The sequence below is a fragment of the Polypterus senegalus genome, chromosome 13 (assembly GCF_016835505.1).
Source record: "Polypterus senegalus isolate Bchr_013 chromosome 13, ASM1683550v1, whole genome shotgun sequence".
NCBI classification, from domain to species: Eukaryota; Metazoa; Chordata; class Cladistia; order Polypteriformes; family Polypteridae; genus Polypterus; species Polypterus senegalus.
Window position 1 is genome coordinate 62631405 of NC_053166.1, and position 14583 is coordinate 62645987.

General features: G+C 34.6%; 1 protein-coding gene across 2 annotated transcripts in view; it reads left to right on the forward strand.

Annotated features, from left to right (window-relative positions):
* The window catches only part of arap3 (ArfGAP with RhoGAP domain, ankyrin repeat and PH domain 3), a 172225-nt gene that overhangs the window by 66499 nt on the left and 91143 nt on the right, over positions 1-14583 (forward strand). For both annotated transcript variants that reach the window (XM_039774588.1, XM_039774587.1), the window contains exon 2: positions 12649-13697. In XM_039774588.1, coding sequence (XP_039630522.1) covers positions 12724-13697 — 974 coding nt within the window. In that variant the 5' untranslated portion in view covers positions 12649-12723. The remainder of the gene's footprint in view (positions 1-12648; positions 13698-14583) is intronic.

The window sequence follows — 14583 nt, forward strand, 5'->3', positions numbered from 1 at the left end:
ACACAGTAGTTATCTGAGTTATTGTAGCCTGTCTGCTCGAACCAGTCAGGACATTCTCCTCTGACCTCTCTCATCAATAAGACATTTTCGTCCACAGAACTCCTACTCACTTGATGTTTTTTGTTTTTGCATCATTCTGAGTAAACTGTAGAGACTATTATGTGTGAAAATCTCAAGAAATGAGCAGTTACAGAAATACTCAACCCAGCCCGTCTGGCACCAAAAGCCATGCCATGGTTAGAATCTTTGAGATTGTTAAACAGAACCTTCCAGATTTTCCTCATCTTGCACCCTCAACCATGCTGGAAAAATTATTGCTCAATTTCAAGGAGTTAGACTCCATCTCTACAATATATAAAATCCTTTTACAATCCCTCCCTTTCAAAGATCCAAGAGTACACTGTGAAAAAGATCTCTCAATTAATATATCAGAAAAGGAGTGGAAAGTAGCAATGCAGAGAATTCACTCGAGCTCCATATGCCAAAGCATACAATTATACAACTCAAAATTATATATCGAGCACATCTGTCTCGACTAAAACTCTCCAAAATGTTTCCAGGACATGATCCAACCTGCGAACGTTGCAACCAAGTCCCAGCCTCAACAGGTCACATGTTCTGGGCCTGCACCAAATTAACATTATTCTGGACAAAAATTTTTAATTACCTGTCAGACAGCCTTGGACTCACAATCCCTCCTAACCCATTAACAGCTGTGTTTGGGGTTCTTCCAGAGGGGCTTAAAGTGGAGAAGGACAAACAAATTGTGATTGCATTCACTACACTGTTGGCACGCAGACTTATTCTGATAAACTGGAAGAACCCAAACTCTCCTCTTTAAGTCAGTGGGAAACTGATGTGTTATACTATTTAAAATTGGAAAAATCAAATACTCAGTTAGAGGATCTGTACAGACTTTTTTCAAAACATGGCAGGATCTAATCAGTAATATTTTAAAATAAGTTCATAAAGCACAGAGAATTTTTTTAAATTAGGTATGTTTACAAGCCTTAAATTTAACGTTATTTGGCTTGCTCTCTCTCTCAGGGGTGGGGATCGATCTGTTCTTAACTCAATTTTTCTTTTGTAAAATCTTGATTGCTTTGTATGGATTGTAATAAAATTAAAAAAAAAAAAAAAGAATCTTTGAGATTGCAGTTTTCCCATTTTACTGTATCTTGCCCTGGTGCCAGATGATTGGCAGAATAGATAACTGCATGGATGAGCAGGTGTATAGATTCCTAATACTTTGCTCAGTCAGTGTACATAAGTATTTTGTAACACTTAGGTTTCCTACCGCAGTCTATAAACATAGAGTTAAGAAGAAGCCAAAAAATAACTAAAATGTTGTGAGTATATGTGTGGTAGTGTTTACAGTATATCAATCATTTTGTAGTGCAGGCTTAAGGTGAAGATGATTGGATTTTATTAGATATTTTATACAATGAATGAGTAAAGCAACAGAAATACATGCTCAAGTCAATTCCTGATAATTTCTTGATTGGTTCAGTTTTGGAGCTAAGATTAAGAAAGAAACAAAATGAACCAAACAAGAGTACGCCCATCCTTAAGAATACAGAAATTTTCTAACTGAAAGGATACTATTCTGTGTCTTAAATTTGTGCAGTTAATAGTGCTAGGGCCGCTGTTATTTTTAATATATATAAATTATTTAGATAGGAATATAAGTAACAAGCTGGTTAAGTTTGCCAATGATACCAAGATAGGTGGATTAGCAGATAATTTGGAATCCGTTATATCATTACAGAAGAACTTGGATGGCATACAGGCTTGGGCAGATTTATGGCAGATGAAATTTAATGTCAGCAAATGTAAAGTATTACACATAGGAAGTAAAAATGTTAGATTTGAATACACAATGGGTGGTTGGAAAATCGAGAGTAGACATTATGAGGAGGATTTAGGAGTCATAGTGGACTCTAAGCTATCGACTTCCCGACAGTATTCGAAGCCATTAAGAAGGCTAACAGAATGTTAGGTTATATAGCACGATGTGTGGAGTACAAGTCCAAGGAGGTTATGCTCAACCTTTATAATGCACTGGTGAGGCCTCATCTGGAGTACTGTGTGCAGTTTTAGTCTCCAGGCTACAAAAAGGACACAGCAGCGCTAGAAAAGGTCCAGAGATAAGCAACTTAGGCTGATTCCAGGGTTACAGGGGTTGAATTATGAGAAAAGATTAAAAGAGCTGAGCCTATACAGTTTAAACAAAAGAAGATTAAGAGGTGACATGATTGAAGTTTTTAAAAATATGAAGGGAATTAGTACAGTGAATGGAGGCTGTTATTTTAAAATGAGTTCATCAAGAACATGGGGACACGAAAACTTGTTAAGGGTAAATTTTGCACAAACATTATGAACTTTTTCTTTACACAAAGAACGATAGACACTTGGAATAAGCAACCATGTAGTGTGGTAGACAGTAAGATGTTAGGGACTTTCAAAACTCGACTTGATGTTTCCTTGGAAGAAATAAGTGGATAGAATTGGTGAGCTTTGTTTGGCTGAATGGCCTGTTCTCTAGAGTCTAGAGTGTTCTAATGTTCTAATAAGTTGCCTTATTATTTTATTCAGACATTTTTTAATTATAAGAGACTCTTCCTCAACTGCAAACCCTGATAGTTTGTTGCAAATTCCCACAACCCCTTATCACCATGAAGACATTTCCTCTAAACGTCCAAAGTTTTCCTCAGGCAGTCTTCCAGAAAACTTATGGTATGTCAGATGTTCTCTCAGAGTTTAAGTATATATATATAGTTTGAGTATAAAAGACCCTATATTGGTATACTTATTTAGGTTACTGCTTAAACAATGAGGGTGCTTGTAGGAGCCATGCACAAACTGTTGGTTCACTTTTGCATCGATTTTTTTTTCTTTGTTTATTTGCTTTGCTCTTCTGCTGTCTTTAAGATGCTAAATAGAGAAAGTTGTTCTTGAAATCTGCCCTGAAAATTAAATGTTCCGTAGGATTCAAAGTGTTTATTTATTTATTCATTTTTTATCTATCTGCTAACTTATACCATTCTCCATTTATTCCCCCTTGAACACTTTATAATATTTGACAAATAGGCATTGTGCAACAGTTATAATGTGCCCTGCTAGGCACTGCCATAATAAATCCTTACACTGCTGAATTCATACAGATATGGTAGTGAATAAAGGAAAAACTGAGTCATAGAATTAGTAGCATTTACTTCATGTGCAGGATATCTCTTGTGTAGATGGCTAAAGAATTAAGTTCAAAGGATTCTTTAACAATATACTACTACCCTGCTTGTGGCCTTTGCATAGAGCACAAGCAGTTTGATTTTTTTACTCTCTGTTATTGGAATTCTCCAGATAGCATGTGCATTTTGCTAAGTATATAAAATAATCTAAAGTGTAGGGGTTGCATGGCAGTGACAATGTTGGTTTCTTTCAGACTCTATTTCTAAGTAGAAGTAGTTCTAATTCTAAGTAGTAAGTCTAAGTGATTTGTTTTATGCTTAACTTACAGAACTGTGAAAGATCTGTGAGTGCTACTTTAGATCTGTTTTTTATTTATTTGGAAATTGCACATCTTATTGTAGTATAGTTTCCTCATTTGTGCATTTGCACTATCGGCTTAGGAAAATACAGAAATAACCAGCTGAAATGTAAAGTAGTCAGAGAATTAGTAGGTTCTTGATTATTAAATTGAAAATGAATTAATATAATAAAACAAGCACCATTGAATATTGTAATAAATATAATTAGACACACTTTCACAGAAATAATGTGCAGTTACCATTATATCAGCTTGATGAACAATGCAATCTTGAACAAGCTGCCCAACTTTGTACTTGCTAGGCAGATTGCAGTTTATTAAAAATCTACTGTGCTGATCTGAGAATGACAATGACTGGAGGAAATTATGTTTTTTTAAATATGATCAACAATACAAATAGGAAGCCCTCTTATTCCAATACTATACCAATTGTTTTTTAGGAAAACAGGAGTACTGTATGCCAATACAGATAGATGGAGATCCCATCATCCCAGATATGATAATGTGAGACTCAAATATCAGTATGTTGATAAAATTAACTCTATAAAAGAGAGTAAACTACCAACAAGAAAGAGATTAAAATAATGTCTCACTACAACTTCTTTATAACTACAGACAAGCAGAAAAGTCTAGTTAATTTAATAATGGGATCCATTAACACATTCCTCACTGACTGTGACATAGTTTGAAATGAAAATGTTGAACCACAGAAGTCCCACAGAACTGTGAACTTTGGACCTCTGTTAAGCTTAATTAAATGGTGTACTTCATCTTACTTTTGGTCTTATTCACATACAGCATTGTCAGATGTAACTAATCTATTTATTATTTCTTAAAATGTATTTAAAATGCTTTACAATTAATAAAAATGTGATATTATTGATGTGGTGAATATTTTACATGTTACCATATATAGACATGTACAATATATATTATATTGAAAAAATATAATTTATTGTGAATTCAGAATCAAATCAAATATTCCCTGATGTCATATCTTCTTTGATTGCATTCAATCAGAGAAATGTGGTTCTCATTTTCAGTAATAGTGTTCCTGAAAATAAACATTTTCTTCTTTATTAAAGTTTTTTCAAGTAAAAGTATTATTTTCGCAACCAGAGTTCATATTAATTTGTCATAAGACATTGTGTTTGTAAATGAAGCATTTTTTGTAAATTTAAATTTTGTGTGATTGTTCTTGCAGTTTAAAATGATGTCTACAGGGCATTAGTCCAAAAGGAAAATAAAAGCCTTAAAACATACTGAATATGTCCACTTTGAAATGGTAAGGTTTTCAATCTCATAAAAAATGTCTTCTATGTTTCTAAGATATTTTTATGACAACAAAGAAAATCAGAAGTAGTAAATTTTATCACAGATTCTTGGCACTGTTTTTCTCTGAAATAAAGTATATGTCAGCATAAGTAAAAAATAGCAGTTTCAAGATTCTTAGTAGAATGTCATTCATTATCGTACTTTGAAAACAATAAAGTGCAGCAATTTGTTGGCATACCCACAGAACCATATTAGCAGCTTTCTAGAGTATCCGAGCACATGATGGAAGAACATTGATATACCTGCGTCAATGCGGTCTCCTTCTTCTAGTATTCAGTGATGCAAGCCAACTGTTTCTCAATTTTGACTAGCACATTTATTGTGTTGTCATGAAAGGGAAACTGACCCATGCTAAAAAGAGATTAACAAATCATCAAAAGAAACTGTTTAATAAATTACTTCTTCATATGTGTCAGTTGTGTAGGTATTATGGAAAATGTAATTGTAAATAAAGCAACTCGTCCCACCCATCTATATTTAAGGAAGCAACATGTTTTAAAGACTGATTTAGAGTAGATTGGTAATACTGACTTGAGATTCTCTCGACTCATGAATATTAATGGTATCAATTATCTAATATTATAGGTGACATGATAATTAAATGTATTGTTCTTTGAGTTTACATTTCCTTTTTTGCTGCACTTGTAAACAGTTCAAATGTAGTAAACACAAATACAGTAAAATATACACACGGTGAAATATTCCTAAATAAGGATCCAAGGACCATGAAGGTTACTTACTTTATTTCTGGTTTAGCTGTGTAGTCAGTTCCAGTATTAGTGTAGGATCCCATCCATCAAAATGTCAGTCATTGGTATTCATACTGCAAAAGGAGATGAGACTTTATCTACAGGGCTGCTTTCATTAAAACAGGACACAAAATAATAAAACATGAAGTTTTAATGCTGGGCATACATTGTGCAATTACTCATACTGCACAACAGAGCTGCCAGTCATCTATATATGGTCAAACTGTACAAACATGTTGCCATGCCATGATGTAGATGCTTAGTTTCTACAGTTGTACATCTTGAAATTTTGCAGTAAAGCTTTACGCATTCAAAAAAAAAAAGCCACAGGCTTCAAAATTTTAACAAAGTAAAGAGTTGCGTTGCTTCCTCTTGCTGTACTGCGTTTTGAAAACACAAAGAAAAGAAAAAGATGTAACTAGATAGTAACAATGGATAGTTGAGAAGGCACAAATAATATTTTTGTTACGATATTTTACAGAGAAAACTGGAGGTATGTAATTCACCATTGAATTTGTTTATTTGGGGTTTTTTCAGTAAATGTTTCCTAAGATACTTTTGTCAGTTGGTTATTTAGTTGTATGTGTGTATGTGTTATATGATAGTGAGATTTTTGAAATCAAAAAGGTGAAAATGATCATGCCCTGTGTACAACTTACTGTGAGAGATGCACATTGAAAATCAGGTCATGAGACTGCCCACACTACAAGACAACCGGCTGAAATTTCTGATATCACAAAAATTCTTCTGATCGTATGACAGCCCAATTATAAGATGCACTCAGCCTCCAACCCCTCTCATATTTCATGTTAAACAATGGCTGATGAAGCTGAAATTCAAGCCTACTCAGGAAATCAGCCAGTGACTACAAATCGGGCTTAAAATTGTGCCAATGCAGAGTGTATGTCTGACATTAGTGAAGTTAATATTTGAAATGCCTTTATTACTGGAATAAAGAATTATGTTGGGAATTTCAGCATGGCTGGATACAGAGGCAGTATGCTTTCATTTCATCTGAGTTCTCAGTCGGAGGCCATTCCTTGTTGTTAATGATTCTTATTTTATTTCACATGCCCTGAGGTAGTGCTCTGATTTTACCATGACAGATTTATTAGATACTGCAAGTGTTCCTTTTCCAAAAACATCATTCTTATATTTTATGAGGCCCTGGAGCAGATTAGTATTTCTGTCTCTTTAATTTTCCAGTCTCATTTCTTTCCAGATATTTTAATAAATTACACAGGCATACATGGAGCCCAGTCTACTGGTAAACAGTTGGGTCATTTGTGTTTTGCATCATATTGGTAATTAGTAACTGGGTAAGAATCAAAAACTATTAAAAACCATGAATAACTAGTAAAGTTGTGAATCACATGAAGAAAATTAACTATATTTAAATTAATAAAGGTTGTTGTTTTAACAGCTGTGTTTGCTTCTAATTGAGGTGTTAGCCACTGTAGCCCTCAATCACAGAGACTGAGAACTCAGGGTTTAAAATGTGCTCATTGTTTTCTTATGTTTTTTAGAAAGAAATATGTATGTGTTACTTTGATCTGAGAAGAGAAATATACTGGCACTTCTACTTTTATCACTTACATATTAGTATATTTTACTGATTACTTATAAAGATACTGGTATTAGCACATTTATTGCACATGGTCTAAGATCAGTTCCTGGAGCTAATATCAGCTTCTCCAGAACAATGATATCTGATACAGCCCAAGAAAATTTTACTGAGCACCACTACTTCCTTCTTCCCAATCAGTAATTCTTTAATCTGTTACTAATAAATATTTTAACTTTTTTTTCTACAGTAGTATATCTTTGTGTACCACAGACTAAAAGAAAAAAAAAACAGTAAAGACACAAGATGTTTCTTGAAAGAACTTGCAAATTAAATCATCTTTATAATGTTTAGTGTATTTTACTTGTAGTCTAATGAAAGTCCTAAGGTTTTAGGGTCAAAAATGAGGTCCTAAACTCTCATGGAAAATGTATTGGTAATTTCATTAGAGTCTTTGGATGAGAAGGAACTTTAATAAAAGAAAAGTTTTGAGACCACTGACTATTTAGATTACCATACTAAGAAAGCCATCCTAATTAAGCCATTATTCAGTATGTCACATTTTACATTTATTAAAAGTTTGCTTATGACATAATTCTGGAGTAGCTTTAATCTTGTTTTTCAATAGCCCATATACTACCCATCTTTTGTCTCAATCTATACATTTAATGATTCTGTCATTAAATGATTCTGTCATCTGTAATGTGGGGAAGAACCATGGACAGCTGTCTGATTCTGAAAAGAATAAGGGAAACTACCACCATGATGATTCACACAGTATCAGATATTCTAGGAATTTCATCATATGTATATATTAATACATAACTTTATCATATTAAATACAGTAGAATTCCTAGGTAAGACAGGGTAGTCTTCTTTGCTTTAAAATTCCTAAAAGTTCATGTTCTCCAGTATCAATGCTGGTAGGGGATTTGTTTTGTCTTTCCTTGTTTGTTATCTGACCACGGCATATGTTACTATAGATGTTTGTCTTTATAGCCATTAGAGACTTACAGCATGCCCAGATTCAATTGCAATTTAATTTGTCTTTACTGCCATTAGTGATTCTTCTGTTTTTACCTTCGCTAAACTATTTGTAAAGCCACACTGTTTTCCAGCACATTTTAGAGTTACCAGAGATACCGGGAGCCTTGGAGTTAAAGGATGCAATGTTATGTCATCATATAGGACTGTGCAGCCCATCCCCTCTATTGTAGAATTAGGTGTCCAAGTTGGCCTAGGTCGGAACTATGACTGTCTCTGACTTGTCTAAAATGTATTTTGTCCATGAATGCTGATGATTGCAGTTTTTAATTCACCTCCTCCATCAGTCTTTTTGTAGTTGGACTCTTGTTGTAAGAATATGAAACTCCATGTAAAATCCAAAGATGATGTTGTACACATGTCCCACCAAAATTATTAAGGGGGGTGTAAGGCTTTTACAATGATCCATGAAGTAGGTCAGAATGTTCACTGACCTACCTAAAGGTAGTTTTACCCCAAGCAGCCAGTCCTTAACTGCTACCTGCAGGCTTCGGCCTAACAAACCAAAAAATGGGAAGATGAATTTAAAAGTCCAAAAAGTCATTAAATGTTGAAAAAATAGATCAAAAATGTCTTTCAAGTGACATAAACCATACAACTCTAGAGATAATCCAAAAAATGATTTTTTATAAAGAAGGATGTATTAACAAAATTAGAAATTTAATGAAAAAATGCAGTTCAAGGTGAACAAGTCCCAAAACATAATCCAAAGAGCAGAATCCAATAAAATGAACAAAGAGTCCAGAAACCAGAAATAATAGATTGTGGTTCCACCCAGAGAAAACACAGAAAGGATGCACGTTTAAAGATACTACCTAAATTTGAAATCATAAACAAATAAAACATAAATTTTATAAAAATAAGAAAATGAATAATTCAGCATTACAAAAAACACAGTAAATTAATGAATTATAAGCCTGGAAAAAAAACAACACAATAGCTGATTAATAGCTGATGACTGAACTCAGAAAAAATTGCCAAAATATCATTCATGGTTATGAGTAGTTCTGTTTTGAAACATGATTTTTGTTATGGGCATGACTAAGTGAAATATATCAGATCCCCTGAAAGATGTGCTTCACAAAGAACAGTAACAATTTATCAAATGCCTGTGTCTTCACCCACATTAGTCCTAAATTCTCCCAACATTTTTGAGTAGTCATTGACACTTATAAGCACACAAAGGTCAAAGTTCGCTCTACAGGTTGAAGTAGTACTATCACAAATTTCTCATCTACTAGTACAATATCCACTTATTCAGCAAACATATGAGAGATTGTAAGTGTCCTAACACTCGTATTAATTCTGTCCTTTTAATCTTTAAAATTTGGCTCTAGCTCCGTCCCTTTTAGGTTAAAAGACGTTCCACTTCCCTAGTGCCAGTATGTATTGCTGTTATCTGGCCTCTTCAGATCTGCCCAACACATGCCTAAGACCCAACAGATGTCATAGGTGACCCCACACATTTGTCTAAGAAAATGGTCTAGAGAGGGTCTTCAAATACTTTGTATAACAACGTACATAGAAGGCTTGTCTGCAGGGATATGTTACATTATCCCTTTTCTTATTTGAATCGTCAAGAAAGTTCATTTTTGGATTTCTCATTGTCTTTGCCATCACTTTATAGCAATTCCCATAGGAAAGATCATTTCCATGTAAAATAACTCCAGGATAGTTGTTGGTTGGAAGTGTTGGAAAATTACTTATTTGTTGTTTTTGCCTGTTTTAAAAGGGGTGTTTATTTTGGCAATTGGATTTTATTTAGCAATTCCAGTTGTATACCAGACCTGTAGAGTATATCCATATAAAGATAGTACATATATCCAGTATTAATTACTTTGCATCAGACTGTTCTTTTATTGCATCAGACTGTTCTTTTATTGCATCAGACTGTTCTTTTATATATAGAAGATCAAGTTTAAAATAAAGCAGTTGTCAATTGGACTTGTTTCCGGACTACCATTAATTTTTTGTTGTAAGTGCTTCCCTGCATCAGGTTACTTACCTGAGACACAACAGTAGGTACCTTAGTCATGGAATAAGTCATGAACCTTGGACTGCCCCTTTCCTTCATATTTTTTTGCAATCGTATTCAGTGTGCACTGTATGTCCGACTACAATCTGTTTTTACTCCTCTGGACTATATTCCTTTTCGATGCTGCTCTTGGGGTATACAGTTTTTCTCTAAGAGTTATCTGTTACAGATCAGGCTTGCTAACTCTTCCTCAAGTTTAGCTACCACGTACTCGAGGGTCTGGGACAGCTGGTATCTGTGTTAGATGTAGGCGTCCTTAATTCAACCTTCGGAAAGAATTACATTGTTTTGGCTTCCCTATTGTAATTTTGCTGATTGAAATGGTTTCACTTTATTAAAGAGAAGAATTTAAACATGCAAAATAGATAATATACACATCTGGAAGTAATACCATTGGTTATTAGAATGGCATTGTAACACAGTCCTAGGAGACACTGTGTTTAAATGTCATTCGAATCACTGGTGGTGGGGAACTTGCATTTTCTTGCATTTTACAGTATGTGAAGGCTTTTCTCTAGGTCCCTCATTCTAGAAATGGACAGGTTTGTTTGAGGATGGTCTTAATTTCACCACTGTAAGAGATTATGTGTATATGCATGAGTAAACTTTGGTTCTGTCCAGTGCTGGTTCCTGCTTTGTTTTCTACAGTGTGTCCCAGGCCCATATTATCCTGAATTGAACTAAGCAGGTTCAGAAAATGGAATGATGTATGTGGCCACTATCTTTTATCACGTTAAATAATTTTTTGTGTAAGTTTACAGTTCATTAATTAATTAATTAAATACATTTATTCTTTCATTCCTTCTTATTATGTATTTAGACTAAGAATAGAAATAGTATTGCCTGTTGAGTTTATCAAGCGCATTTCATTGTTTCTAGAATTCTACTTTCTTAGGATATTTACTGTGTTATCCATCCATCCATTTTCTAACCCGCTGAATCCGAATACAGGGTCACGGGGGTCTGCTGGAGCCAATCCCAACCAACACAGGGCACAAGGCAGGAACCAATCCTGGGCAGGGTGCCAACCCACCGCAGTTTACTGTGTTATGGTAGTACTAATTTTTGATTTGTTTATGGTTAGAAAGGAAGGTTCAGAGAGGCCGAGGACGAGTTTTTTCCCACGGTTCATCTGCAAGTTAAATAAGGAAAGTTTTTAGGAATACATGATACCCTGTTCTTAACTCTCTCACATTAAGTTATTTAAGTTACGTCTTCTATTTAGCCTTTATCATCATCATCATTATTATTACATATTTGTAATTTGGTTAATGATTTTTAAATTTATAAAGTTATGTATTTTTATTATCCCCTATATAGATTTGTGTCAATGCACAGTCATAACATAAGCAACTAAGTACTTCATTGCATGTTATGTTGTATGTATAATTTGTATTTGACAAATAAGAACATTTTGATTTGCCTTTGGCTTGGAATAAACTGCATAAATGTGATTAGTTTGCTATTTTTATTTTGAACTGTTTTTATCTTGCATTCACTACTATACCACTGATTATATTTTCTTAGAACATTTCCTTCATTCATATTCAAAAACCACTCAGTGCAGTTCAGAGAGGCATAAAGCCAGAGCCCATTCTTTGAGCAATGGCTTAACGGCAGGAGAGGCTTTGATCACAGGGTACTTATACACACATTCACAAAACTTCCACTAACACAGTGCCAATGTAAAGTTGACAATTGATATAACTTTGGGATGATGAAGCATTTATTCTATTATAAAGTAGATTATATATTAAGTCATCCATTTTCCCAACAAACTAATCCTTGTTGAGGGTCAGATCCCATGCAGAATAGCACCATTTATTGTATTTTCAATCCATCACAGTCACACAACCACATACATTTATAAATGGCCAATTTAGAATTTCCATTCAGTCTGTCCTGTACATCTTGGTGTTGTGTAAGAATACTAGGGTACCTGGGGAAAAACCAATACAGTCCTGGGCAGGACACAAAGACTCAAAACAACAACATTTATTTCTATAGAATATTTTATAGAATATAATATTCTATAGAATATTTTTATAATTAGGATGAAAGGTCAATGTGCTTTACAAGATGTTAAAGAAAAGGTACAAAAAATAAACACAAATTTAAATTAAATAAGAAAAAAATCAATACTGTTTTACTTAAAATAGATATATAATTATTAGAGAAGTTGAATCCTTATATATAATATCATTTTTTAAATCTCTATAGATGAGTCCAATGTGGAGCTCAGATTGCAGAGGAGGACAGAAAAAAAATAATTATAAATATTGCACTGTAAAATTGTTTAAGATATGTCACAAGTGTTACTGTAGATTAGTTAATGCTAAAAAATACTAACTGTTATTTTATTACAATATTTCAGATGATGGAGCAGTATGTTTATACTTAACTTTCTTGTGGTGGTTGTAATTAGGAAGATCAGAAGATTCCTATTACCATGGCTAAGCTGTGGACAGAGGATGCAGATGTTGGAGAGTTATTATCCAGTATTCATCTTGAGAAATATGAGAATGACTTCAGACAAGGAGGCTATTGCACTGCTAGAGACCTTTTTTGCCTTGACAATGAAACTCTGTCTAAAATTGGGGTAATAGCCACTGGCCACCGCAAACGGATCTTAAAACTTGCTAAACAAATACAGGATGGGTCACTTTCAGAAGAGGGAGAGGCATCACTAGATTGTCTCATTACAGAGCCTACTCTTGAGAAAGGCCTCCAGAAAGAGTTAAATGACTTGAAAGTATATACTAACCCAACTATTCCTGAAAGAAAACTTATGGCTTCTAAAATGTCTGGCACATTTGTGGAGTCTATAAAGGAAAATGTTGCAGTTTTAGAGAAACCAGTCCCAAAACCCAGGACAGTATTCAGCAAGACAAAACCATTAACAGATACTTTACCACAAATTACAACTGCAGCTCCAGTGTCTCCAGATGTATCACCTCAGGAATCCACTACAAGTCCTTTCATTGTTTTGGAGGGTTTTCGTCCTGGGGAATCAAGCACAGATACTGAAGATGCTGACCTTGAAGAATTACCGAGCACAAAAGGTTTTCAGAAAGGCATTAATAGCTGGAGCTCCACTGAATCTATACCAAAACCAGAGCAAATATCTGAGAACCTACCTCCAGTTCCACCCCGGATCCACCGAGGAATTCCCCCAATCACTTTTTGTGGCAAAGCAGAGCAAGAAGAGAACTTGGCATCACCTCTGTCATCCTCTCCTTGCTCGTATAGTAGCACTGGAGAAACATCGCCTTCTGCTCCAAGTACCCCAGAAAAACAGGTGGAAATGGTGCCAAATGAAATCTATTTAGGTATCTCCCATGTCACTCAGGAAATCCCACATCCACGGCCAGTCCCACAACCTCCATTCAGAAAGGAAGCCAATGCCTCAGCTGAAAATATCAGGCAAGTTATTCTGTATATCTCAGTTTCATAAGAATCAGGTTATACAATGACATATATTACTAGAAAATGTATTTGGCAGTATGTATACAAACTAGATGTGCCATGTTAGTGTAAGTTTCAAAGTACTGAAACAGAAGCTTAATTTCTTTAAAACAAGAAAAGGATTTCTTTTAAATGGTGACTTTTACCATATTCTCATGCGTGATAATTTTTCCTTTTAACCTTTTCTGTGTTTTGTTTTACTCTTAGAGGTTTTGTTGGAAGGGTTTTGAAGTTTCCACAGCTGACTGCAATATTAAAACCAAACTTTATATTTCTGCAACTTTCAGATGGAAATCTCTTGTTATAATGAAACATAAAGAGGAAATATTATTGTTTCCTTTGGGTTAAACTCCCTTTAAATTGTACAAACATGTTTTGCTATTTCAAAATGTATATTCCTCTATGATGTTTGTGACTTTATGGAGATAATAATTTTGAAACTGCAGCACTGAAAATGTCTATACAGCCTGAAAGGTGAATGACGGCAGAGTGGTGTAGTGGATAGCACTGATGTCTCAAAGCTTCCAAGATGTAATTTGATTTCTGGCCTTCCCACTGCCTTTGTGGAGTTGGCAAATTCCCCCATGTCCGCCTATAAGGTACTTCAGTTTCCTGTCATATTCAAAGGGATGTGCATGTTAGGTTGACTGGCACCTCTATGTTAGTACTGTATGAAGAAATGTGTGTTAATGTATTTTGTATCTCGCTTGGAACCCATCAAGAGACATTGATGTCTACCTTTTGCCTGATGCTGCCTGCATAGGATCCAACTCCATCCATCCATCCATTTTCCAACCCGCTGAATCTGAACACAGAGTCACGGGGGTCTGCTGGAGCCAATCCC